This window comes from Pavona decussata, unplaced genomic scaffold, assembly GCF_977016875.1.
Source record: "Pavona decussata unplaced genomic scaffold, jaPavDecu1.1 SCAFFOLD_156, whole genome shotgun sequence".
Lineage (NCBI taxonomy): Eukaryota > Metazoa > Cnidaria > Anthozoa > Scleractinia > Agariciidae > Pavona > Pavona decussata.
Window position 1 is genome coordinate 6,558,539 of NW_028145568.1, and position 26,462 is coordinate 6,585,000.

The 26,462-nt window shown below is 40.4% G+C and overlaps 2 protein-coding genes across 14 annotated transcripts in view; one reads left to right on the plus strand and one right to left on the minus strand.

Annotated features, from left to right (window-relative positions):
• Positions 1 to 1,152: 1,152 nt before the first annotated feature.
• Positions 1,153 to 26,462, minus strand: part of LOC146465570 (uncharacterized) — a 45,652-nt gene continuing 20,342 nt past the window's right edge. For 4 of the 13 annotated variants that reach the window (XR_014868250.1, XM_085128476.1, XM_085128479.1 and 1 more), the window contains 2 exons: positions 3,060 to 4,554; positions 1,153 to 1,512 (listed from right to left, as the gene is read on the minus strand). Coding sequence is in view for 9 of the 13 variants with exons in the window: in XM_085128476.1 (XP_084984602.1) it covers positions 4,271 to 4,554 (284 nt within the window). In the remaining 4 variants the exon portion in view is untranslated. Of the gene's footprint in view, positions 1,513 to 3,059; positions 4,555 to 17,691; positions 17,897 to 26,306 lie in introns of all 13 variants that reach the window. The other 9 variants (XR_014868252.1, XM_085128484.1, XM_085128482.1 and 6 more) reach the window with 6 other exon arrangements.
• On the plus strand, positions 14,084 to 17,678 carry LOC146465571 (uncharacterized). The gene has a single exon (XM_085128475.1). It carries the CDS (start codon positions 15,934 to 15,936, stop codon positions 16,600 to 16,602), a length of 669 nt encoding a protein of 222 aa, XP_084984601.1. The 5' UTR covers positions 14,084 to 15,933; the 3' UTR covers positions 16,603 to 17,678.

Sequence of the window (26,462 nt, forward strand, 5' to 3'; positions counted from 1 at the left end):
ATAGTCAAACATCAGTTTGGAGTCCGAAATCGAAGATGCCAGCCACTTTCGCCGTTGTTGACCGGCTGAAAATAAGCAGCGAACCTCAGCGCGCAGCCTCGTGTACTGATAGCGGTGAGAAGTGTGTGTCTCGTGTCAACTCCGCTGGGGCTGCCAGTTTCATGTTCTGCATCTATCTGCCGTTTTCTTCTTTGTTTTGGTTTCGCCGATGGCTTTCTTGCACCAGACTTAACCATAAAGAAATCGCTTTACAATATTACAGTAACACTAACTGCTTACAGAACACCCCAGGGAATGCTACTGTGTTTGATTGGCCGGCAGCGTGAGCGCGTTGACAAGTATTTTAATGAGGTGCGAAAACTCTGAAAATGTTTCAAGGCCGAAAACACGGCTTTTGTTTTTGCGCGAATTCCCCATCTTCAAATGAATTAATAGGGTATGTAGATTTGCCAGATTTCAACGAAATTTCGCCAAAATGGTCATCAGATATTAATGCATCAAAGTGTGTCAGGCTTTTACGAAATTCAAAATATTTTTCCCGTTACTTGTTAACATCTCCCGCGACTACAAAAATTTTCCATTGTCCATCTTTAGGATGGGTTTTCTCACAAACCAATAGGAATAAAGAAAAAGCCTGACACACTTTGTTAGCCCATTATCTCCTGATTGATATTGTGCAGTCTGTTTGGTTGTGCGCCTTCACGTGAGAGTGGGTAATTCAGTTAAGTACATGTCGCTAGTTTTGAGTTTGCAGGCCTCTCAGCGCTTATGTATCCAACAAAATAAAAAAAACATTTATATTTTTGCAAACTTCAATTTATCAGCTTTACAGTGATATATAGTTTTCCGTGGTTTTATCGGAAGCAGCGCGCGTACGCTAGATTTCCCTGAAGGCACTCGCGAAACATGGCAGTAACCTTAAACGACAAGTTGTGTGGGGTTCCTCCGAGAAAGTTTTGCGTCAACAATATATTTGCCTTGTTTCCTGAAGAAGTATGCCGGGTCAATATTTGTGACCTTCGAGACGAAAATGGCGGGGAAGTTAGCATGTCATGCTTCAACCATAGAGCTAAAGGTATGGATGCCCTTTATGCCGGCACCGCTTTTGCTGTTCTGGTGGGAAATCTGTGAAGAAAAGATCCTGGCGAGGGAGAGTTTTTAAAATCTACTTTATTTGAGCGTTTGAGAAAGGCCGTAAACATTGGAGAACTAGTCGCTTTTGCAGACACTAATGAGAGCTCTAGCTCTACACAGTGTAACTCGTTGGAGATGAGTAGCGACAGGTCGGACGATCTTATACTTAATTCTGACAGAGATTCAAGTCTAATTTCTTCTTGTGCTGAGGAAGATGTACGGGGTCATGCAAATTCAAACCGCTCTCCGGAAAGCCCGCCAAAATGTTCGACGCCCGATTGCTCGAGTTCTTCCTTCAATGTGAGCTCCCTTTCGTCATCTTCGTCTCCTGACGGATCTATATCATCATTGGCAGACATAGAGGGCTCCTGCATCGCCCTAGCAACAAAAAATCAAAAGATAAGAAAGAAAGTTGAAACTGTGATGGGTGACATTACAAATCTTTGCGTAGATAATGAGGAGACGCTAAGCGAAATGATCGCTCAATGTTGCTTATTCCAGAGAAAGGATAATTTTGATGGAAAAAATATTGTCCGCAATATTTTTGAACGAGCAGAGAAAGAACGTGGTGATCGCAAAACCTGCGAGGAGCTAATTCCAGAAGAGCTGTGGCGAAAACGAGTCGATGAAATGTGTGTTCCCGATTGGATCATCCTACATTGTAAACTGGAATCACGAATTTCCGATGACGGTTGGCAAACTATTTTAAGCAGAACCACACTCGGAAAAAGTGGGGTGAGTGTTATTTTGTTTCCATGATTTTTTGTTTTATTTTGTTACTTTTTGTCTACAAAATTTTGTGCTTTTAAACCCTAATTAATAACAGAGAGTAAGTTCTCCTGTCTTATCCCATTGCTTTGTTGTAATAGTACTGGGGAGAACTTATTAAAAAATGACAAAATTTACCTTGAGTGATCATATCCTTAATTCTCATGACCTCAGGGGCTAAATAAGCATTCATGTTACAAGAAATTTGATGCTGATCACTGTTAGGGGCTTTAAGGGTCAGGCAGGATGCATGTAACACATCACTAACTCCAATACTCGACCAAAATCGATTCAAATTGATATGAATTAATCAATTAACATCGGAAATCAACAAAAAATCAATTGCCAAATTATTTGTGATTATCAATATTAATTGATTTCATTAATCAAGGTTCGATTACAGCAAGGCAGCAACCAGTAGGAGTTGTACACGTAGAAGCAAAGTCAGTTCTTTACATATAGATTAATAAAATCACCAAGTGTTAATTGGGGTTGACAGGCCTACACGGCACCAAAGTACGTGTTCTGGTTTTGACGCCTTTGTTATAATTTTGCTCTCACGATTATGTCTTTGAGTGAACGCCCCTTTCTGTAAGATATTATGGCGGATCCTTGAAAATTTCGTTTAGCAATGGTTGTTGCTGTATGAAGTACCACTTGCTCATCAGGATTTCTTTTCAGATTTGGAACTGCTGGGTGGTATTGCGTTACGAAGGGCAGGATTCGTTTCTTTGCATTGTTCTGTTGGAGGAGAGCCCGTTTCCTTCCCTCAAATTTCAATTCCAAGAAATTTCTCGGGTAACCTCTCTCCATTAGGTGTGTTTTAAATTTGTCAATGTTTTCTTCAAACGTTTCCTATGGTGTACAATCTATCTATTTGCCTTCCATGACACAGACATGGGCTTCACGTGGTGATTTTAATTTCCTTCGCTCTAACTTGAAACCCCTTATTTCTGGAAGGGTTCAAAACCAGCTTCAGTGGTTGCTGACTCCAATACATGTCAACAACAACCACTGGGGCCTTCTTTGTTTTGACATGGTTTCATTCCAAGCCTATTTTGACGATCGACTCAAAGTTAATCCACCAATCAATATTCGTTCCATTATTCAGATTGTATTCATAGCTGTTAACTTGTCTTTGTCCAACCAAGCCATACCTCTGTCACAATCACAATGGGATTCAGTTCCAATTCAACGTTTTGGTATGCCTCTGCAACCTTCAGTTGGAGAAGGTTGTGGGAGCTGTGGCATGGGAATTCTTGCAGCAAAGGATTTTCTAAATGTTAGTGAGGCTGGAATCCCACAGATTAACTGGCGATTTGAAGACATGACAAAGCATCGTCAACAGCTCTTGCATCAGTTTGTCCTGTGGAGGTTATCAGTTTCATGAGCTTTTTCGTGCTTGAAGAACACTGGTTATACCATTAGGCCATTTTCATATTTTCATTGTGATATCTTACATGCGTGGGCCAAATAAGTTAATTCAGTTGATTTTTCAGTGCTATTTGTTAAGCATATATATGTCCGTAGAGCATACAGGTGGTGTGCCCAAGTTTCTGAAGCAATTTCCATTTTTTGTAAGTTCAGTCATTATTTTCATTGTTATAAGTTATGTACATAGGCCAAGTTATGGGGTTACCCTCTCTCTCAGAGCTTACAGGCGGCGCGCCCATGTTTCTGAGGTGAAGGTGGTCTTGTTTCCAAAATGAACAGTTGATGTCCAACATATTATTTCAGTCATTATTTTCATTCTTATAAGTTATGTAAATAGGCCAAATTATGGGGCTACCCTCTCCCTCAGAGCTTACAGGCGGCGCGCCCATGTTTCTGAGGTGAAGGTCTCTCTTTCAAAATGAGCAGTTGATTTTCAAATTACCTCAGTTTATCTTTTTAATTTTACAATTGTTTTTTGTTTTTGTTTTTGTTTTTTTGTTTCTCTACATAAGCCAAATCATGGTCAGGTCTCTCCCTCCTCTTCCATGAATGTATCAATGGAAAATCTCGGTCAATGAAATGATATTTATTTTAACTTACCATACAGGTGCGTTTTTTTCTTTTGATGCTGGAGGTGTTTATTTGTTTTTTCAAAACTTAACAATAGATTCTATAATTATTGAAAGACTTCAAAAATTACATCAGCGCACTGTCAAAGTTTCATTTTTCAAGGGTCAAAGGGATACTTTCTTGACAAAGAACCTACTGTAAGTTTCCCGTGATTTGTAGCATTGAAAAGGCCAGGCCACCAAATTAATTCTATTTCTCGCTTGGTGCGAGCATCACCTTGGCCGACTTCTAATGACCCTTTGTAATTAGCCCGCTTGTCAGGTCTCCCTTCTGTGGTTCTCCAGAAATTTCGACTTTTTGCAGCTCAAAGTTCTTCCATCGGATCAGTTGTTTCCTCATTCGCAATCTCCTCTTGCCCAGAGTATAATGCCGATTCTCTTAACTTGAGCACATCCTGCTCGTGCAAGGTGTCGGCAAAAGGAGCAATACTAAACACTTTGAAGGAAATGCGTTTGTTTGATGCTGAGTAAAATGGCGGCTTTCGATGAGGAAGCTGTCTCATGCTGTTTACGTTCCACCAAATTTGTGCAACAAAATGTGCAAAGAACTTCTCTGGGACTTGGGGAAATACTATTGTCAACCATCGACCTGGATGTTAAAGAAAAGTGTGTAAGCGATGTGATTTGTTAACTGACCAGTGAATCGTTTTGGTTAATTGCCTTAACTATCAAGTGGTTTATAAATAAATGCATGCCTGCATTATAGTTATCGAACTCCCGCCACTAAATTAAAACCAGTTTTCTCTAGGGCTTTCTGCAAAGGCAGTTCCTAAGAAACAAATTGCCTACGGTGTTCTCGAATTCTACTTGGAAAGTGTTTCGGGCCGTATAGTGTATTCCAGAAAGTAATTTGAAAGTACACTGTACTAACCTCGGAGACAGGGATGTAAAGAGGCATTCATTTGCTCGGTCAGACCCGCCAACCATGACAGATATCCCTCCTGGTACTCTTTCGATCGTCTATCCATACACTTGAAATCGGGTATAGAGACTAATTGCTCTTTGTTGTCCCAGAACCTGATACTTCTAGCGCTGAGTAGCGCTTTTTCCGGGTGTTTTGTACCTGTGTGTTTTTCAACAGCCCTAAGCGTTTTAAATCGCTTGGAACAGAAACAGCACTGTTGGGTATAAGTAAAACTTAGAGCCATTTCAAACTTGAAGCAATTCAGTTCCACGTGCGCATGTAACCAGTTATGCGATGCCGGATGTTGAAACAAAGCAACAATAGATCTTACTCGCCTCTAGCTCTTTCAGCCATATCATTTGACAATACCCAAGGGAGTAATGTATTTCGGAATTCCAGATTTTCACGCTTGAATTGTTTGCAGTTCTCAGTTCAGAGTTCTCTCTTCTGATTGTTACGGAATCGGACCTTGCTTTACGATGGAAGAAGGCGAAAAGAAAGTTATTAGGAGAAATTCGGGGAAATCTTTCAAGTCGAGAGTACATGATAAAACAGAAAAGCGAAAGCAACGAAAGGAGTGGTTGAAGAGGAAGCGTGAGGAGATGCGACAACGTCGGCACAAGCCCGAGGTTGAAGAACCCACAGGACTTAAAACAGTCGTGGAGGATAAAAAGGAAACAGCATAAAGATAGCACATCCAAGTTTAAAGAGCTGAATCGAAACCTCTTATCTGTTTATAGGACAGAACCAATTGATTTGGGGACTTTTGGCAGATGCTTCCCTGCGACATACCGCCAAGTTTATCGAGTCGTTGTAAAGGAGATGAAGATGAAAGACACAACGAAGGAAGAACTCGAACGAGCCAAACGAGAGGTAATTATAGAGGCCACAGTGTTGTCAGAACTTAGAGACCACCCCGGAATACCTCATCTGTTTGGCGTGTGTTCTGAGGAAGCGCCATTTTATCTTGTTCTCCAGTACCACACTGTTGAGGGCTGTAGTGTAACCCTCTCTGTAGCTGTGACCACAAGTATGGTTGATGGTGCCGACGGCTGTGTAAAGACTCTTAAACAAATCGGTGAAATTGTGCTGTTTCTTCACACGAAGGGTTATTTGCACAATGATCTTAAAGGCAACAATGTTGTATTGGATGGTGCAAACCATAACCCTATCATTATTGACTTTGGCAAGAGCAGGAAAATTCAAAGACAAGGCTTTTGAAACCCAAAGTCAACATCAAGGAAGTGTTGAAACGCTACCCACATATAGCACCTGAATTGCATCGTAGAGATAGACAATCCACAGCGAGTGACGTGTATTCATTTGGTGCCTTAGTTCATCGAGTTTTAAAGGACGGAAAACTCAACGTTCCTGCCTTGAAGAGCGTTGCTAAAAATTGCCTCTCCACTAATCCAGGAAAACACCTGGAACTGAAAGACGTTTTACAAGAAATTTAGAATTTTTTTATCATCACAGAACTGGTTTGGAAAACTCAGCGTGAATTAGTTTTGTTTTTGAAAACCATCGAACTGAGAGGTCTTACCTAATTTGTACAATGATTCCTACACTGATTTTTAATTTAACTTGGCTCGGGTTTTGTCAATGATGACAGAATGTAATTAAAAATCCAAATGTTGACAGCTATGATGCATGTATTTCTCTTGGGTTGGGAGTCTCCTGCTAAGTTTTAAACAAAGGGCTTCGATCAAGGCCAGGAATTTAATCCACCACAAATATGCGAAGCACGCGTCTTTAAAAGACGCCTCGTCCCTAAAATCGGGGCTCTGGCTTGTTATGAAAGGTCTCCATAATTTGTTCAAGTGGAATAGCAACAAATGTTCACGATGATCTTGACACGTACATAAAAACAGTCCATGCACACTACGGACTTCAAGCAGCAAAGCTACCCAGCAACCCACTCAGTGCTTATTTTGCTTTTACATATTTTAGTTATTCTTATTTGTAGGTTTTTAATTCTTAGTCAACAGGACCCCATTGATAGCAGTACTCTATACTGAAGGGTTATCCTGTATAAATATTCGATTATTATTATTATTATTATTATTATTATTATTATTATTATTATTATTATTATTATTATTATTATTATTATTAGTTATTCAACGTTCATCATCCAACAGTCTTGTGCAGAAACAGGTAAGCTCTCCCGATTGTATTATTTGTATTATTTTGTAAACAGATCTTTGAAATACGTCTGAGAACAAGTACTGGAATCCTTTAGGTGGAAAGTAAGTTATACTTGTTGGAGAATTCCTTAAGCTATGCCCTGTGCCAAATTATTTCGATGAAGGTATACCTATATACGAATCTGAACTGTTTGATAAGTGCTTCCGACATACATATGAACTTCTCACAAACATGTGATAAAACAGCAGCGAACATGAGTTTTGCAGTGCAAAGCAGGCTGGTACAAAACTACACTTAACCAGGAGGGGGTGTGTGTAGTTTGTTGTGAGCCAAAGGTTTCACCTAGATTCCCCCAGTCAGACATGCCAGAACATAACATCTCAGACTGTTCTTCATGGACCCAAAAGCGCACGCACAATCCGCGACTGTTTCAACTGTCAGTCTGAGAATGTTGTGTACTGTATCACTTGCCACCGTTGTACCAGCATGTACATCGGAGAGACTGGAAGGCGCATACGGGAACGCTTCAGTGAGCACCTGCGCAGTATTCGCAATCGAACTCCTGGGCTTCCCGTAGCTGAACACTTCAACTCCACCTCCCACTCGATAGACGATATCATGGTCTGCGGCGTCAAGCAGTGCACAGGGAACAACCTCCATCGAAAGCGTCAGGAAATGAAGCTTATCTTCACGCTTGGCACACTTAAGCCTAGCGGACTTAACATTAATTTTAATTTCTTTTAATTTCTTTTAATTTCTTTTAGTTTCTTTTAGTTTCTTGTATTTATTTTTATATTTATTTTTATTTCTTCTTCTTGCGCACATATTCCACGTGTGCGTGCACGCGCTTTACAGTTACGGTTTAAATGTAATTTATGAGGATTCTTTTACGTGCGCACTACGTTAACGGTTAGGTTTTTTGTATGGTGCAACGGGCCTTTTTCAGTACACTGATGAAGGGCTCAGCCCGAAACGTTTGTACTAATGTACTCAGTTGACACTTTATTAACGTTTTAACGTTTATTTTCATATATTTTGACAGTGAGTTAGTTTGTCATAACACTCCAGGGACAGGGCTATTCTGCAACAAAAATGGCAGTGGATTTGAATACAACTTGTTTCCAACAAACCAGGCCATTGAACGGGAACGACATGTCATGCCAACCTTACAGGATTTCAAGGCAGAGGTCAACGGATCAAAATTCTTCTCAAAGCTCGACTTAAAACTAGCTTATCACCAACTTGAATTGAAGCCGGAAAGTCGCTTCATTACAACATTTTCTACGCATGAAGGCTTGTTCCGATACAAACGCTTGAACTACGGAACTTGCAGCGCTGCAGAAATTTTTCAAAATGTCTTAGAGAAAAATCTCAGAGACATTCGAGGCGTGAAAAACATTGCTGATGACATAATTATCCATGGCAAAACAAAGAAAGAGCATGATGAGGCCCTTGAGAACTGCCTAAAACGTCTAGCAACACTCAAACTTAAGGTCAAAGGAGAAAAGTGTTGTTTCCTGCAGAAAGAAATTAAATTCTATGGGCTGATATTTACTGCTGAAGGCACCAAGCCAGATCCGGAACGAATCAGTAAACTGGTCAATGTATCCCGTCCCACAAATTCAAGTGAGGTTCGCAGTTTTCTTGGAATGGCAAACACCTGCCATGAATACATTCCGAACTACGCAACAATTACCGCGCCACTTCGAGAACTAACGAAAAAGAACTCTACCTTCGAGTGGAAGGTTCCACAGCAGAAAGCTTTTGAACAGCTGAAGAAAAAGCTTACCCAAACACCAGTTATGGCTTACTATGACACTAACAAACGAAGCCTTGTAATCGTCGATGGTTCGCCTCATGGGGTGAGCGCCATTTTGGCACAGAGGGACCAACAAGGTCTGCCGTACAAAATAATCTCCTACGCCAGTCGAGCCCTAAGCTCTGTGGAGAAGAGGTATTCTCAAACTGATATTGAAGGACTTGCCTTGGTTTGGGGCATTGAGCACTTCCGCATGTTCCTACTGGGATCAGAGTTTGACGTCATTACAGACCACCGAGCCTTGGAGGCCATCTTCAACAACCCACGGTCAAACCCTCCTGCCCGCATACAGCGGTGGATGATGAGGCTTCAACTATACAACTTTAGAGTAATCTACCACAAAGGACTACTGAATGAGGCCGATTACTTAAGCAGACACCCGACTTCGACAACGCAAACAACTCCGGACGAAGAGCAGATAGCAGAAGAACATGTCAACTTCATCATTACTCACGCGATCCCCAAGCACATGACAATTGAAGAGGTCAAAGAGGCAACTGCTCGGGATCCCGTTCTGACTAGAGTAAAACAAAGCATGCAAAGTGGAAGATGGGATGATCAAGATCCCGAACTCAAACCATACAAACTATGTGTTGACGAACTAACACTCAACACATCAGAAGACATACTCCTCAAAGGTACGCGATTAGTAATTCCAGCAGAATTGCAAGAAAGAGCAACCGCACTCGGACACATTGGTCATCAAGGCCTTGAGAAAACCAAGAGTCTGTTGCGTGAAAAGATCTGGTACCCAAACATGGATAAACGGGTACACGAAATGATTGACAAATGCGTCGCTTGTCAAGCAGTGGGACCAAGCAGCGCTTCTCAACCAATGGAGCTCACACCCACTTCGGACACTCCATGGGAAAGCGTCGCAATAGATTTCTACGGTCCCATACCCCAGACTGGCGAATACCTACTTGTCGTGATAGACACGTACTCAAAGTTCCCAGAGGTCGAAATAGTCAATTCTACTGAAGCAAGAGCATGCATACCGAAACTTGACAAGATCTTTGCAACCCATGGCATACCAAAGAAACTCAAAACCGATAATGGACCTTCGTTTAACGGACATGAATACGAAAGATATATGAACGTCCTTGGCATTGAATGGCATACAAGCACCCCACACTGGCCCCAAGGAAACGCTAATGCAGAGAGCTTCATGAAACCACTCGGAAAGCTGATGAAAACTGCACAAATCGAAGGAAAAAAATGGAAACAAGAACTCCAACGATTTCTTCTGAGTTACAGGTCTACTCCACATGCTACAACAAAAGTCGCACCATGTGTTCTACTGTTCAATCGAACAATGAGGGGACAGTTACCTGAAATTAGCGAGCAGGAAGGTTCTCAACAAACACGCGATTGCAAAGGAGAACATTCAAACAGCGAAACACAAAAACAAAAACTACTACGACAAGCAACACCGAGTGCAAGAATCAGCCATACAAGAGGGTGACACTGTCATTTGTCTCCAACAGAAGAAACACAAACTCACGCCCCGGTTCGACCCGGAACCACTCACAGTTACCACAAGAAAATACAACATGGTCACCGCCGAAGCGACCAGTGGCCGAACAGTCACTCGGAATATCTCCCATTTCAAAAAAGTAGATAGGGAGGACAGTGATGATGAATGCGGTGACTTACAGGCGGAATCCGAACAAGAGGAAAGGGAGACGAGAAAATCTGATGCCTGTGTCTCAATAAATGACCCTCTCTGAGAACGAGTTGCTCCCGAAGGACGGCAAATCATCCTTGCTGGGGATATGGTGACGAAGGTAACAATGTGCTTGAGTTTCAAGTGAATTTTAGCAATGTTTTCGAAGTGCTCTCCTCAAATGACAGGTCAAATTTCATTCATATAGGACTTCAAGTTTTCCAACCTTTTCATTAACACATATACAGTGCTGCAAGTGTACCAGCCGCTGAGAGATAAACCACTCAAAACGGGGTCTGGAAGCTCTGAGAAGCCATGAAAACACAGTAAAACACACAGGGTAAGCTTTTTTTAGAATTTACTGTAATTTTTGTGGGTTTTCCAAGGAACATTGTCGTTTAATTTTTTATCAAATTTCAGGGTCCGACAAATACTGAGCCAGGACACCAGGGACAAGCTGAAAATTTTACCGGCCAAGTGTTCTGTTTCTCGAAGAAGCCCGCCAGGCCGTGGTGGTTTACTGACCAGTTATTATGTGTAACATGCTAAAATCTATGTTATGTTTACCTTTTGTAATAAAACGTGAGGCATTATGGGATACAATACAGACTTTTTTGTCAAAATATTGTCAAGTTTCGTTCCATTGTTTTTATCGGTTTCGATCGCCATTTTCACATGCTTTGTAACTTTCAGACCCAGTTTTCTCCGGTACAATACAATACAATACAATACAATATTTATTTAAAGTCCGGGGCATAGGGAGTGATTGCCCAATCTCCCGAGCCAGGGGCTCGTGATAAAAATCCTTGACCCAAAAAAAAGGTAGAGGCCAAAAGGCCAGGCCAGGATAAGTTTGTCAGGAAATCGCCCAAGCTCGTTGCTGGCAACATGAGTGCTGAAAAAAACACAAAACAGAAGACAAAATATGACGACAAGGAGTACGATTCCAAAAGACTAAAAAGGGTATTCCAAACGAGGTGGCATCAGGAATTTCCTTGGCTAACGGTGGATGACGAACGCGGCGTTACGAAATGCAAAATCTGTTGCATGTGGCCAACCATTTCTGACCCTCAGAGTCCACTGGTGTTAGGAAGTGTTAGATTTAGAAAGGATCCACTGTACACTCATGCCAAAAGTGTGTTCCACATTCCCTGTGTAACGAGGGAAAGCAGTGTGAATGTGCCGCTGAAAGACACTCCACTTGGGAAAACTGTGGTACCTTTGGAGAAGGAATAGCAACATAGGATGAAAAGTATTTTCAACACTGCCCATGCTATTGCCAAAAATTGTCATCCCTTTAGGTAAGTCACAGAGGAGGTTTGACAGGAATCCCACAATGCAGCAACAATGCTGAAATTTCGACTCGTACTTCAAAATGGCGGCAAGTTACGGGAAATCGGTTGGCCTTCTTCGTTTTTGGTTGACTTGTAACATTCTGGAAGGTAGGTGGACTAAATTTCTTTTGTTTTTCAAGCGTAAAGATGTCTTTATTGTATGCAAATCATGATTGAGTCACTGCAATTGCATGGAGTGCCCAATGAGAGGCGACCAGTTCACGGAAGCATGGTTTTCTCTTGTTATATAAAATTCCCTTGGTAGAAAAGCATCTTTTTGAACAATCAATCAATCAATCAACTTTATTTAAAGAGGGTAACACGGGACAGTACTTCAAATGAATAACTAGTGGCCCTCAAATTAAAATTGTGTAACAAAAATTAAGTGACCAAAAATACATATCATTAAAGAGAAAGAACTGTAAATATATACCTCTATTTACAATTATAAAATATCCTCACAATGAGTGTCTTCAAACTATAATTACAATAAAAATACTGCTAAGATGGTTCAAGTGAGAGGAAGGTTGTGAAGTGCCGGACTAGCATATGGCAAAAAATAAAATTACGTAACAGAGTGACAGTGGCTGTAACTTCAGTTGAAGTAAATTTTACCTCTAGTAGCTTTTTATTGTAAGAGTCGCAAAAAGGCTCCACGCTTTATCGTCAAAATCATCTTTGAATTATTGGACCTTCAAGATAGCTTGAGATGCTTTTAGAAGAGAAGTATGAGAAACGCTCTTGAAGCAAATTCTGGTTGCAAAGATTTCCAATGTTGCTGTTCTGTATTTTAGAATCATCTGTCTTATATTTTACTTTTCAGGTCTTATGGAAAGTCACTCTTCTAGCGGTGAAAGGCATTCTGCGTCTTTAAGAATAACACCATCAAAGCCTCAAGGAAAACGAGAATGCCACCAAGAACTTGTTCCACGCGGAACTTGAACAAAGAAATCACTTTTGTTTGGCTCCACTTCATGCTTAAAATCGCCATCTCCGAAATTTAAGGTAAATATTTTGCTTGAAATGTTTATTAACATTGAACTGATGATTATTTTGCATTCATCCCCTGTTAAATTTCACAAGTGGACTTTTGAAGAAGAAAGGGCATTGACAGAATTTTTAGGATTAGCCAAAACAAGCCCCGATTATGGCCTTAGTGGCAAAGACTGGCCAGGTTTTCAACAGGACCACAAATTATGGAAAGATGCAGCCCAACATATCAGAGCACATCATCCAACATCCGTTAGACGAGAACATATGAGAATGTTAAGTATGCTCGGTTTTGATGGAGCTTGTCATTTTACTTTGATTTAGATCGGTGATACTCTTTACTGAAATATTCTTGAATTGGAAAACCAAAACAGGGAAAATAACTTAATGTTGTTGCTGATTACTTTAATTTTTTGTTTATGCATGTAAATGCCTTGAATTGCAGCAGGTTATGTTCGATATCAGAGACAATACTCTATTAAATACCCCTCAAAACTCATATTTTCCTTTTTCTTTTTTTCACAAGGTAGCAGAATAAGGGCAAGAGTTGTTAACTACCTGTGAAAGAAGTTTTGCACAGTTGCCGAAGCAGAATCACACTACAACCTGTCCCTCTCTGACTATCTGGCTGAGTGGGAACCTTCACAGATGAAGTTGAAAAGTGGAGTGGATAAATGCTGCCAAACAACTCTTTCTTTAGAAGTTGTCTTCGTCTCTAGACAGTCAGCCTGTTTCCAACTCAGTACTTATGGTAGATACAAGTACTCAGACACAATTGCAGTCGGGAATGGACATAATGTAATCCAAAATGTGTATGACACTGACTTGTCAAACGTTAAAAACCAAATGTTTATAAAAACTTAAGAAGACCTTTTGGCCAAAAATCTTTGGCCTTCGTCGGTTTAAAAAATGACAAATAAGCAAACGCTTATCTAACGGTTCACAGTTTGTGCGTGCTGCAATCACGATGCGTAACGAGCAGTCACTACGCGAGAGAACAAATCACGTGAGTGAGCTGTAAATTCCAGGAACATCAATATGTTCATTGCCCGCATTTCGGTCTCGCAGAGAATGCCAGGCCTCAAGAAAAAGTCTCTTGTGGTAATCATGTGCCTTGTCGACATGGTGGCTTGGTCAAAATCTATACTATGGCCAAACTGATTCGCGTGTTGCAGTATCTTTGAATTGTTATCGCCAACACGGAATGCTCTTCTGTGTTCTTTGATCCTTGCTGCCAAGGCTCTGTCCATTTGCCCATAGTACACAAAATTGCAATCAGAACACCCAATTTTGTAGACCACACATCTTGATTGTAAAGCGGATCGTTTGTCCTTGGGCAGTGGGAACCGTGCACGCAAAGTGTTGAGAGGTGTAAAACCAACTTTAAGATTATTGCTTTGCAACACCTTAGAAATTCTTTCGGAGACGCCTCTGATATTAACATGATTTTCCATTGGAAAAAGCAACTATTAGTTAGAGCTGTCAAGAGTAAAGCCATTCAGTACATTAGATTGGCACGAATGGGTCATCTGAAGGAACAGACAGACTCCAATCGTGCAGCAGACCAACCATGTTCTAGTGGCGTTTCTGCGGCGGCCTGCACAGAAGTTATTTCAATTCCTAATACTTCAGCTGTTCAACTAGCCCCCCACGCAGTCGTTTTTAGGGGACTCATATTACCTCCTCATACGAGTCCCCTAAATCCAACTGAGCGGGGGCTACTGTTCAACAAGTGTTATTATTCTTGACTGAGTCTCATTGCGTTACAGTAGGGCATAGTTTTGCATTTTAGCAGGCTGATCCCAGTTAGGTCTCAAAGTTGTATACTAGCTACATCTTGCACTTGAAAGCCACTCTGTATGCCTAGATAGGTTTCTGGTACATTCATACTGCTTTCTTATAAAATATTATACAGTAATACCGGTCTTTGCAAACCATATTAACGAAAAAGTGTTTGGTTGTGCATGGCAGGGGTAGGCTTTTCGTTTTGTTTTGTTGTTGTTCAGTCCCTTTGCATAGTAAGGTATTACAGTGATGTCTCTAATATGTCAGTAGAGTGAACTGTGACTCAACAAACCGAACAATAAAAGTTAAATGTTCTGCTGCTTCAACAGACCATCGCAAAAATTAGTTCCCAGCAGAAATTTCAGTCATCTCGAACCGCAAAAAATCGCCAATCCGCAAAATTTTCGTGCTACTCAGTAATTGTCTTTCTTGGGAATTGAACTGGCCACCATGTCCTTTATTGTCAGCCTCTCTGGTGAGAAGTAGGACTCACTTCAGGACTTCCTCCCAATCTGAATGAAGCCCAAGACAGCTGCTGTTGTTGCCGTGACTTCACATTTTCTTACTCATTTTAAAAGCTAGCATTGTGCATGGAAGTCGTAGGAATTATGATTCAAAGCATTGTTGTTGTTTTCGACATGAAATGGAGTTGTGAGAATCGTGTAGTTGACATTTTAGACAGTGAACATTAGGTTATCCTTTCATGGTGTAACGACCTCATCACGTGACCAGTTGAAAAGCATGTGCACAAGGGAACGTGGTTGATATGATTTGAGATGATTTCGATGAGTTAGGATTTGATTTACGAGTTACAATTCGATGACAGTTGTATGCAAGAATACGATAAAGGTGAAGCGATTTGTACCAGTACAAACGTTTAAGAAAACACTAGATTTGATATCCATTTATTACAGGAGTCGATATTTATCTAAGGTTTGTAAGTTATCTTGTGTTTTCACAAGTGCATTTCAGTGTACAACCAAGTTAATTTTTTAATCTTATAGCTTTTCTTGGAAAGTGAGTCAGTTGCAAATACTAATGTCAGTTGTTGAACTTTTAAGTCTTTAAATGTCCAATTAAAATAACAGAAATACAGCACACTTTGTGGTATATACTGTTACAGTGATTTGTTTAACGAACTGCAAAGAATGCTGCAATCTCCAAAGTTTTGACTGACAGTTTGCCACAATTAAACCTGTTTTCACTGATTTTGTGGCATAGAATTTATGAATTACTGGGAGACCACCTTTCAAGCAATGCAGATGAAGTTGTAAGAAAGGGAATGTTACGAAAGCACCTAACTGACCTCACACACCACCTCTATGTGGACGTCATCAGTTCAGTGGAGTATCATTGTGAGCTCCGTGCCCTCTTTTAAGTTGATGATCTGTCTGAAGCACATTTGTCACTTGGCTCAATGTTGCGCTTGGATACATTTACTTTTTTTTATACATCACTTGGCGAGCAAGGTCAATCATCGCCATGAAACAGAGGAGCTAAATTTCCGTGTGTCCGACATGCTTGTGGAAGGTCTGGCAAAGCTAAGGCATGTTTCTGGTTGGGCAATCAGGAAGGAGCTTGAGCACTGTAGATGGTACATTGGGCAAAATATGCATTCCCAATCACGTGAAACTCGCCAAAATGTGCATGTGGCTTATGCCAAGTGGGAGCTGTTGCAGGAACATATTTTTGTGCAGTACTCTTGGCTGAAGGACAACACAGATGCTCCAGGGACCTTAGAAGTCACTGAGGATCGCCAGTACCGAGAGCGTGGATTGATTCACATATGTGACGAGGCCTTTGAATGCTTTAAAGTGATTGAAGGCATTAGAGTGCATGCAATGAACATGTCCAAAATGATGTCTTCCGACCAAAAAGCTGAGTTTGCTGACGATGCAGTTAAAACCATCAATGATGCAACTGTTGCAGCCACTTGGAAACCAGCATTCAGAGATGTTGAGGATACCAAAGAGGTGAGCACTGATGCATAAGTTTAGAGATTTCTGAATCAGCTAATCAGCCATGTTATAACCGTTGCATACTAGCGCTCATATTTCAAGCTTGGGCTACCTGTGCTTACACTGTTTGATTATACACCTGTCTCCTTGTTCAACCAACGCCCAATTGCCCACATCTCACTGGATCCTGATGGCGGATCATATTTATGCCCAAATGACATGTGACTAGGATGGGCCTTGCCAGAGGTACCTCAAGGAGCACTCAAGGACACAAAGGACCCACAACATTGTGTTGAATTCATGACAGGAATAGTCAACTCATTCTGGAGGCAGTGGATCAGAGATTCATTGCCACAGCTTGTAACAAGAAAGAAATGGCACACACATAGACGGGATCTACAGGTAGATAACATAGTTATCATGCATGATAACAACGCAATATGAGGTAACTGGATCATTGGCAGGATAATGGAGATGCATCCTGGCCAGGGTGGACGAGTATGCAAAGTTAAGGTGAAAGGACAGGTGCAACATACAGCCACCCAAGCACAAAGATTACCATTATCCACCTTGCAGAAGGACATGAGTCTGTGCTTTAAAATTAACTTTGAACAGTACTGGCCCTCTGGCCACCTCAGTCAGATTTTAAGTGGTCAAACTGTAAGTTTCACTGGCCACGTGCAGGAGCAACTCAATCTTAATGACAAAGGTCTCTATTAAAATAAGTAGTTAAGTACAACTTCTAAACAGTTCTTGCAAGTCTTATCGTTGCAATAAGTATTCCCTAATTCCACACCGTGTTTTACTTCAAGACCACAAAGATTGGCATAGGTAGTGAATGGTAGTTCAGATTTAGCTACAAAATAAACAATCTCAAATAACTTTTTTTAGTTTGTTTTGAACCTCTTTGGACACAATCTGCAAGGCTCTTGCCAAAGGGGCAGCTGCTGGCTGTTTTTTGGCAAAGCAAGCTTTGACTGCAACGTGATGAGTAGCAGATATATCATGTGATTGAAGTGCACCAATCTTAAAAGTTTGTGCATCCCATGGTAGCAAATGAAGACAAAGAATGTGACAGCTTCATGTTGTCACTGTCAATACACAACAAACAAAACATCTTACTGTCCTTATATTCTAACCATGAATGCAACTGCTTCTATTCCGGTCGGAATTTCCGAACTGTGGTCAGAACAGAGCCCTGCTTCTCTGTCTTCTTCACAGGATTTTATCTTTTCTTTCTTGTTTTCTTCATCTTTCTGTTGTTCAGATTCTTTGAGCTTTTCTGCTTCATCTACAGCCTCACTTCCTTATCTTTTTTTTTCTTGGTCTGTGACAGTGCAAAAAAAAATCAGCCATTAATTTCTGTGCCATGGCAAAGAGTTACAACATGTCACATTTTGAATTTATCTAGTCAAGATGGACTGGGGACAGCTTGAATCACAAACATAAGGACTATGCCTTTATCAAGGCAGAGGATGTTTCATTAAAAGTAGGAGTTATTGGCATGATTCATAATTTGTGATTAAAGCTGCTCATTTGATAAAGAACATTTATTGACAGTTGAAATTAATGCGCCGATCAAATCGAAACTTCAACATCCCCCCCCCGGGCAAACCCCGGGCATTTGACTATTCTCTGTGCCCGGGGGTGGGGAATTTGACCTTGCCCGGGTGGGGTGGGGAAAATTGAACCTGAAGTGTCACGTTTCAAATCGCTTTTTGGGGGGGGCGCCGAAGTCGCTAACAGCTATAAATACGTGTTTGGACGAGATGGAGGAGTTTAAAGGAAGAGATACAGCATTACAAAAAAATGTTACAAAAAAAAGGTCTTCAAAAGTGAGATGCTTAAATATTAATTTGTTTTTATAGATTGTATATAAACGATGTAGATTTTTTATACAATGAGTCAAGCTGCGGCTTTGTCCTGCAGTGAATAGTGAAAGAAATAAACACTGTCGAATGAAAAACCGCTTTGGCTTAAGTTGCAGAATATCCTGCCACTCGCACAGCATTCTACGTAGCCGGCTAACTAATTAATATGTATTTCTAGTTCTTTAAACGATGTAGTTTTTTATGCAATCAGTCAAGCTGCACCTTTCTCCCGCATTTATGTCTGCAGAGGTTTTTAGAATAGCCATAAAACAGCAGTGAACAGTTAAAGAAAAAAAAAAAACATTGTCGAATGAAAAACCGCTACTTTGGCTTAAACTGCAGAATACCCTGCTACTCGAACAGTCTACGTAGCCGGCTAACTCATTTTAAATATGTTATTATGTATTTCTCGTTAAACAACCTTCGCCGTGTTTCGGAGTTTATTATAGAGCAGATTACGCTTGCTGATTGACATTGTCCGACTTAATAAATTCAATTTCCAATCATTAGTTTCAATGTTAAAGTTGTGGTTTTTGTAGCAACTCATGACAGGAGCCGACAACGATTGTTCCTTGGGACGGACATTTGAACACCATTTTGGCCTGAGGGGGCGGGAATTTGAACGATCCAATCTTCAAAAGTTCAAATGCCCGGGGTTTGCCCGGGGGGGGGATGTTGAAGTTTCGAGTTGATCGGCGCATAATTATTAACATAAAAGTTTCACACTCCCACAATTTGCTTTCAGTTCAGATAACAGGTTTTCACAAGAAGGGCAATTTTAATGCTGACCTGTTTTTAGACCTGTTTGCTAACCTGTATTGTGAAGATCTGCAAACGTTAAATTAGACTGGATAATGTGACAGAAGTAATTTACAGTAGAGATTTGTATTAATGTTAAGTTGATCCTTTTTTTCTGCTTCCATGCCATCACTGAACTTCCTAGATCTCACAGATGGCAATATGTATTGCTTTTGTTTAGATCAAATAATCCAAGCAATTATACAGTATACTATGCTTCTGCCTTTTTCACACTGAAGACCAAAAAGAATTTTATTCTTGGTGAATTATTCTTTTCATCCCCAAAATTTATGCAATTATATCAAAGATTACATTCACTCAAGGGTTTCTGACCATTAGCCTTGCCAGTGCCTAAGAAAACGAGATATTGTTCAAGTGGTCTTGCCATCAAAAGGATCAAAGTCAGTGCAATTTGTTACGAAACAGCTTCAAAGACCTCAGTTTCAAGGTGCATACAACTATCCAGCCTATTTTAGTGAGCCGCAAAAGCAACCAAAAAGAAGAAGTACGGGAGACAAAAACACAGATTGCAAGCCAGCAACAATCAGACCTGGGTGAGGCTGGTTATGTGGCTTATACGTGCAGCCACCAGTACAAACGTGTGGAGGGACATAAACAGCATTCATTCTCCATATATACACACTACCACAGCATGACCAGTAATGTACCTGGAGACCTGCTGACACATTTGAGACCCAGATCAGACCCATCGGATGAGGCTAAATGAAATTTAGGCAAAGTTGAAATCAAGCCAATGCTCCCTTTTCTCCAGGATTAGGTGGGGGGTCCAGCGAGGTCTGCAGGGGCATTGCCATGCACTTTTGCTGGAGTTTGCTCTGCTAGCTTGCTTGCTTTTCCCTCCCTCCCTCCCACACTTTTGGGTAAGTATCAATTCCACACATTGGTAGTTCCCTTTCAGTGTTGTGTTGACAGGTGCCTGGAGGTGCGCTGTGGCTCGGTTGCCATGGTGACCTCCTAACTGCTGAGGAGATCGCTGCCCTCCTCTGCTGCTACGTTTACGGCATCTACCCTCCCTCCAATAATTCAATTGGCTTAGAGTTTAATGTAATTTTATTTTTGCATTCCTTGGTATGCTAATTTTGCAGATGCAATTTTAGAATGGCAGAATACTGAATTTATTCACTTTGATTGCCTTGACAATGTCATGACACCAAAACATCCGGTTTTATTGTTAATTTACTTGTCTTTGTGTTAGTAAATCATTACTGATTTAAGTAGTATTTTCGACGCCTTAATTCACTTTAGTCGTGCTCAGCTAGCTCACCTGTAATGAAGAGATTGTTTACACAAGAAATAAAACCGAACAGAACTGAAATTGTGAATGCATATGATCAAACAAAACAGTTAACATATAATAGAGAAGTTTTTAGGTGGAACAAGGAGGATCACAATTCATCAACTACCTTGGCCAGGGTACTCTGGGTATTAATTTTAAACCACCAGACCCCATGAAGACTGGCAGTAAATAGTTCAGACATCACCGAAAAGAAATAAATGTAAGAAGAAAGGAAAGAAAGCCATCAGTTAAGGCAGCGTTTACACGAGCGCGGTTTCAAATCATCATGGTTTCATGCCCTTGAAACCGCATCGAAAACGATACGGTTTCAAAACGTTTACACTGTGCTAATCTCACCATTTTCAAGTGCTTAGGTCATGCCGATCTCGTTCCTAGGCACTCATTATTGAGGGAGAGGATCTGGGTTCGATTATTACGCTGCCATTTTGTTTTTGTCAACATAGCGAAAAATAGCATACAATTCACATGGACTGATGACAAAGTAGAACTCGTGTTGAAAGCAACTAACAAGTACAAAGTCAGCGCCGCACTCTATGCGAGGTTCACCATTTTGAATCTTTCGCCCAAGTGAAATTTTGCGCCAAAATAGTAACCATATTCAAATTGATGCGGTTTCCCCGTTTACACGACAGATGGAACCGTATAGTTTTAAAACGTCTACTTTTGTCAGTGTTTTCAAATCGACCCGGTTTCGGTAACTGTCTCAAACGGCGTCGTGTAAACGGAAGGTGTAATCTCATCGAAAGCGATGTGGTTACAAATGAAACCGCGTTCTCTGCCTTACTAATAACAGCAATTGCTGTAATCTGTGCACCAGACACAACTAATCAATGAAGTACCAAGCTCGAACAAGAAGATTGGAAAACTACTTGCTCAGTTTTCACTTGTGACAAATCAACCAATAACATTTTAAAATTTTTGATCTGCTGATTAAGTATAAAAGTAGAAAAAACAAGCCATTAGCTGAGTGATACTGAACACTGGTCTCTATCACTCTCCTTATCAGCAACTGTCAAGATCCAGAAGATCAAAACCAGGATATTGTCTGAGTGTCATGGCCATGAGCCTGCTAACTTCAGATAATCTGATAGTTGACCAAAGAGCCAGAAATGAATGTGAAAAGACATGGAGATTGATGGAGAAACATCAGTGAATGACTCCTTCCAGAAGAACCAAAAATTGTGGACAACTCAGACCTTGAAGCAGGTCCAGAGGAATTGCAGACAAGCAACAAAAATCATCATGCTGAAAAAGACCAACATCGCAGAGATCGCTCCCACAAATGCAAACGCAACCAGTCCATCCAACTTGAGCAACAACTACAACATGTTAGGAGTGATCTCATAATAATTGCCACACACAGGATTACCTGATACTGATCCTAACACAAAGCTCTTCCCTGCCTGGTGCATCTTTGGCAGACCAATCAAGGATTTCATACCTATCCTGCCAGGCAGCTACCAACCTCACCCTACCCAGCGTGACACCCTAGCCATGAGAGAAGAAGCCCTGAGGAATCAACACATGAAGGCTGCAGAGCGCTGGTCAGGACACATCGAGAGGCTCACACCTTTTACAGTCGGAGACCACATGCACCTCCAAAATCAGACTGGCCCACACCCCAAAAAATGGGGCAAGACAGGCTTGGTGATTGAGGTTCGCCAATTCAATCAGTATGTCGTCGTGTTGATGGCTCAGGCTGGATGACCCTGTGCAACCGTAAGTTCCTGAGAAAATACCTTCCGGTACGGATGCAGCAACGTTGACTGAACATCGATGATAACCTCAGACAGCTCCACACGCTACCCCCCAAGCCAGACAGCCCAATCACTCCACTTTCCATACCAGCCAACACCCCGCCTCCGCCACCATCTGATAGGATCCCTGCAGCTCGTGCACCACAAGCAGTGGACGCCCCAGCAGCTACTTCTCCCAGACCCTTCCAATGTGAACCCCATGTTCTCAACTCCCCTCCACATGTACACCAGTCATGGCCCATCCAAGATACCCACCCTTCAGGGGTTGTGGAGCCATTAGTACCTGCAAGCCCAGCTACACCCCCTACACGAGCAACAAGGCCTCTCACCCAGCGGCGACTTTAAGACTATAATGCCAAAGGCCTCTTGGAACAGTGAAACACTTAAGAACACTGTCTTGGGTTTCTGACTCCTGGGACCATTGAAAGACATAACCAAGTGACATTTTTAGTTTAAGTTCCGTTTTGTTATACTGATATTATGATTCTATGGTGCTCCTCCTTTACATGGCAAGCATGAGAAACAGTAAAGACTTGGGGGGAGATAGAGAAGAATGCAATAACACGATAAGGACTGGACACTATGTTCTATATACCCAATAGGAGCCTGGCACTAGTTTGTTGGACCATGTTTACCTTGTTTTATTTCCTCGTCATTCTTTAGCGAGAATGACCATTTATATTAAACACACGTCTATGCAAAATGGATGAATTCCTGTTTAGTCATTAAAGACAAAGTTGCTAATTTAAGACAATCATGTGTGTGCCAATTGACAAATAGAGTGCTGATAAGACATCAGTTAACATTTCAATCATCATTACCTAGAAGCCAGGAAGAAGAAATGGTTCAAACCGAAAGCTCAGGCTAAGATTTAATACATTAGTTTTGTTGGTGAGCCTGCGATAGACCATGGTGGCCCAAAATGTGAATTTTTCCAGGTAATTTTGTTGACAAACCTAGGATAGCCTTTCGTATTTAGATGCATACATACCACACAGTATGAAAAGACAAACCATTCAAAATCGTGTGAATTTAGGTAAAAACTTTGAGCCCTGGATAGGAACATGAGTCCCTTTTTTCTCTTTATAATACGAACTGCAGTTTCGAGACAAGATAAAATTTTTGACAATGCTATTGCAGTAAGGGTGCTTATTGATACATGTATTAATTTTTAGTTAATGCCATTTAATATATGTTTTACCTCCAACAAAGTATAATTTTTGGTGTAATCTCCACCCTGGCATTTTATCAACACCACCAAAAGTATAAACTTAGAAGACTTTGGGTGATAGATTGCCACCCAAGACTTTGAAATCTGCTTCCACCTACGATTCCTTTTCCAGTCTAACTATTTTTAAAAGTAGACTGGAGACTTTTTTATTTAATGAGGAAGTTAATTAGTTTCAATTATTTACAATGCGACGCACCTTACCATGGCCACTCAAAACACTTTTTGCATTCAAGTTAGCCATAAAATACAAAACAACATGTTTTCAATAAATCGTTGTTGCGTCATTTGCCTGTTGGACTTTGCAAGGAGGCGTGATCTTTAATCAAATTCGCATATCCCGATTGGCTAACTTGTAAAAAAAAGATTTGTTGGGTGACCACGGTAATGTGCATCGCACTATAACAGCACGTATTTATTTAGTTTAGATTATTTAATTGAATTCTAGAATTGTATATTTTGAGTCTTATTTATTTTGTATATTATTTTGAATATCTTTTGTAAGGTACAGATGAATATTTTTATAGACACTGCATAGTATAAATCTTATTATATTATTATTATTATCATTATTATTATTATTATCATCATCATTATTATTATTATTATTATTATCATTATTATTATTATTTTTTTTTTCATTGACTGAATTAAATACCTCTTGTTAGCAAACGGTAAGAATGAGTAACAAACAAGGAGAGGTCACTGACAATACTATCCAAACAACAAGGTAAATAAGTGGATACAGCATATGGCTTTTAGACGAAAAAACTGGCCTTTTTATTGTAGCGGCCTGTACCATAATTTTAAGGACCTCAAATCAATCAAACAAAGCCCAGGGCAAAAAACTTTCACTCGTCCGCTCGTCCGAGACGAGTAGTTTTTGATTCGGACAACTAAAACTCATCAAGCACTTGTCTGACAGGACGAGTAAAACAATTTTTTACCATGGTAATATTTTTTCATTCAGCTTTCTAATGAATAAAATACTGAGAAGTGACTTCTTGTTAAAGTGTTTCTTTCTCTGTGAAATACTTGCTGTGTACGTGTGCACTTGTTTCAGCTCAAAAGAGTGTGAAATCTGTGTCAGTCTTCAAGTATAGATCACAATGACTCTGTTCGACCTTTGGAAAATTGAGCGCAAGGAAAACAATAAGAGACCATCTCCATCAAATGAGGAAAACATCCCCACAACAATGAAGAAAAAGAAGTACAAAGAATCTCATGTTCGTAAATTCAACTAAGCCTGGAAGAAAGCCAAAAATGAAATGTTTTGTAGAGTTTGCCGTAAATATCCCTCCATTTGTGACAAAAGTAGCCGCCTTTTTCTGGGTATTGACAGTTCATCGTGGACTGGTTTTCGTCTTGAAAGCCAGATTAGCCACAATATCCCGATACCACTACTTTTGTTTTGAAAGAGCAAAAAACGATACTAGACCAGAGCAGGCACCATTGGTAAGAATGAACAGGAAGATCAACAAAGAATCTCGGGAGAGACTTGAAAAACTGTTTAACACAGTGCATTACATAGCGAAGGAAAAACTCGCCATAACAAAATTTTTAAATTTGTGCATTCTTCAGGAGAAATTTGGCCAACACTACAGAAATCCTACTGCATGCAAGGCTTTCATTTCCACGATTGCAGATCATGAGAGAAACAAATTTCAAAATGACGTGCGTGATTCCAGCTACTCTTTGTAAGAAGTAGGAAACTGATCACAAGTTGTTGGGTCTATTTCGTTGTTACATTTATAGCTTTGATTAGTTTGATATTTCTTCTTGGTCCGTAAAGCCACATACAAACGTTTACCGGTTAGGCAAGCTTAGTACATACCCTAAATTCCCAACCCATGATGTACAGAGTTATTTACCACGGTAAACTAAACACATGTCTAAAGGATAGCAATCTTAATCAGTAATCATAGCACTAACACTTTTATTGAACTTGTAAATAAACTGACAGAATTCTTAGTACGTGTAACTATACTGGTTATTGTTTTGGTAGTAAATTTACTAATAAAACATTTGGATCATTTTTTGGACAAGTGGATTTTGTGTTCGGACAATCAAAATCTGGAAAGTACTTGTCCAAAGGACGAGAGAAATGAAAGAAAAGTTTTTTGCCCTGAAAGCACACTTAATCACTAAGAAAATGTATTATATCATGATACCACAAACTACCGTGAATAACTTTCTTATATGTAGCTATGATTTTATTTCTCTACTCTTACTTTAACAGGGCTATTTAGTCAGATGCACATAATGTAACATAATGTACATGTAACAACAGAGTGCCGTCTGCAGGCATGAGAGCTCTTGCTAATGAAGAGCTTAAGGCAAACAGGTAAACCCTTATTCAAGGGGGTCCTCTACCCAGTTGTCTCTCTGTGGACATGTATAACTACATTGTTGATTACATCTCAAGTGTGCAAAGTGAGAGGTGGACTGCTCTAATACCAGATGATTCTCTGGGGTAGTCTATTGAAAAAGTAAATCCCACTTTTTTTCATATCTTCCAGATCCATCTTCTCTATGCTACTGTGATAAAACCGCAGAAAAGTATCACAACATTCTTGTACAAAAATGGCAGTGGTCTTTCCCTAACCTAATAGCAAAAAGACTTTTTATGGTATAACAAATTTCCATGTTTCACAGGATATACATGACTTGACAATTAAATTTGTGTTATTGATTTTCAAGAAATATGCATTTCAAAGAGAGAAAGCAGGACACCTTTTAAAATATAGAAACTGAAAATTAAGTACCTACAAACCAACATGGATTTATACTGATACCCATCAATGTTAAACAACTCCAGCTAGCAGTCAGATCAGGACTTCAACTCAGGACCTCCAGATTTCAAGTCCGATACCCTAATCACCGAACTATTCCACCTGTTTCCTCCTGTGAAAATTTTCTCG

Bases quoted from the DNA above. Each gene is read 5' to 3' on its own strand.
- LOC146465571 (XM_085128475.1), top strand. From the start codon at position 15,934: ATGTGGACGTCATCAGTTCAGTGGAGTATCATTGTGAGCTCCGTGCCC.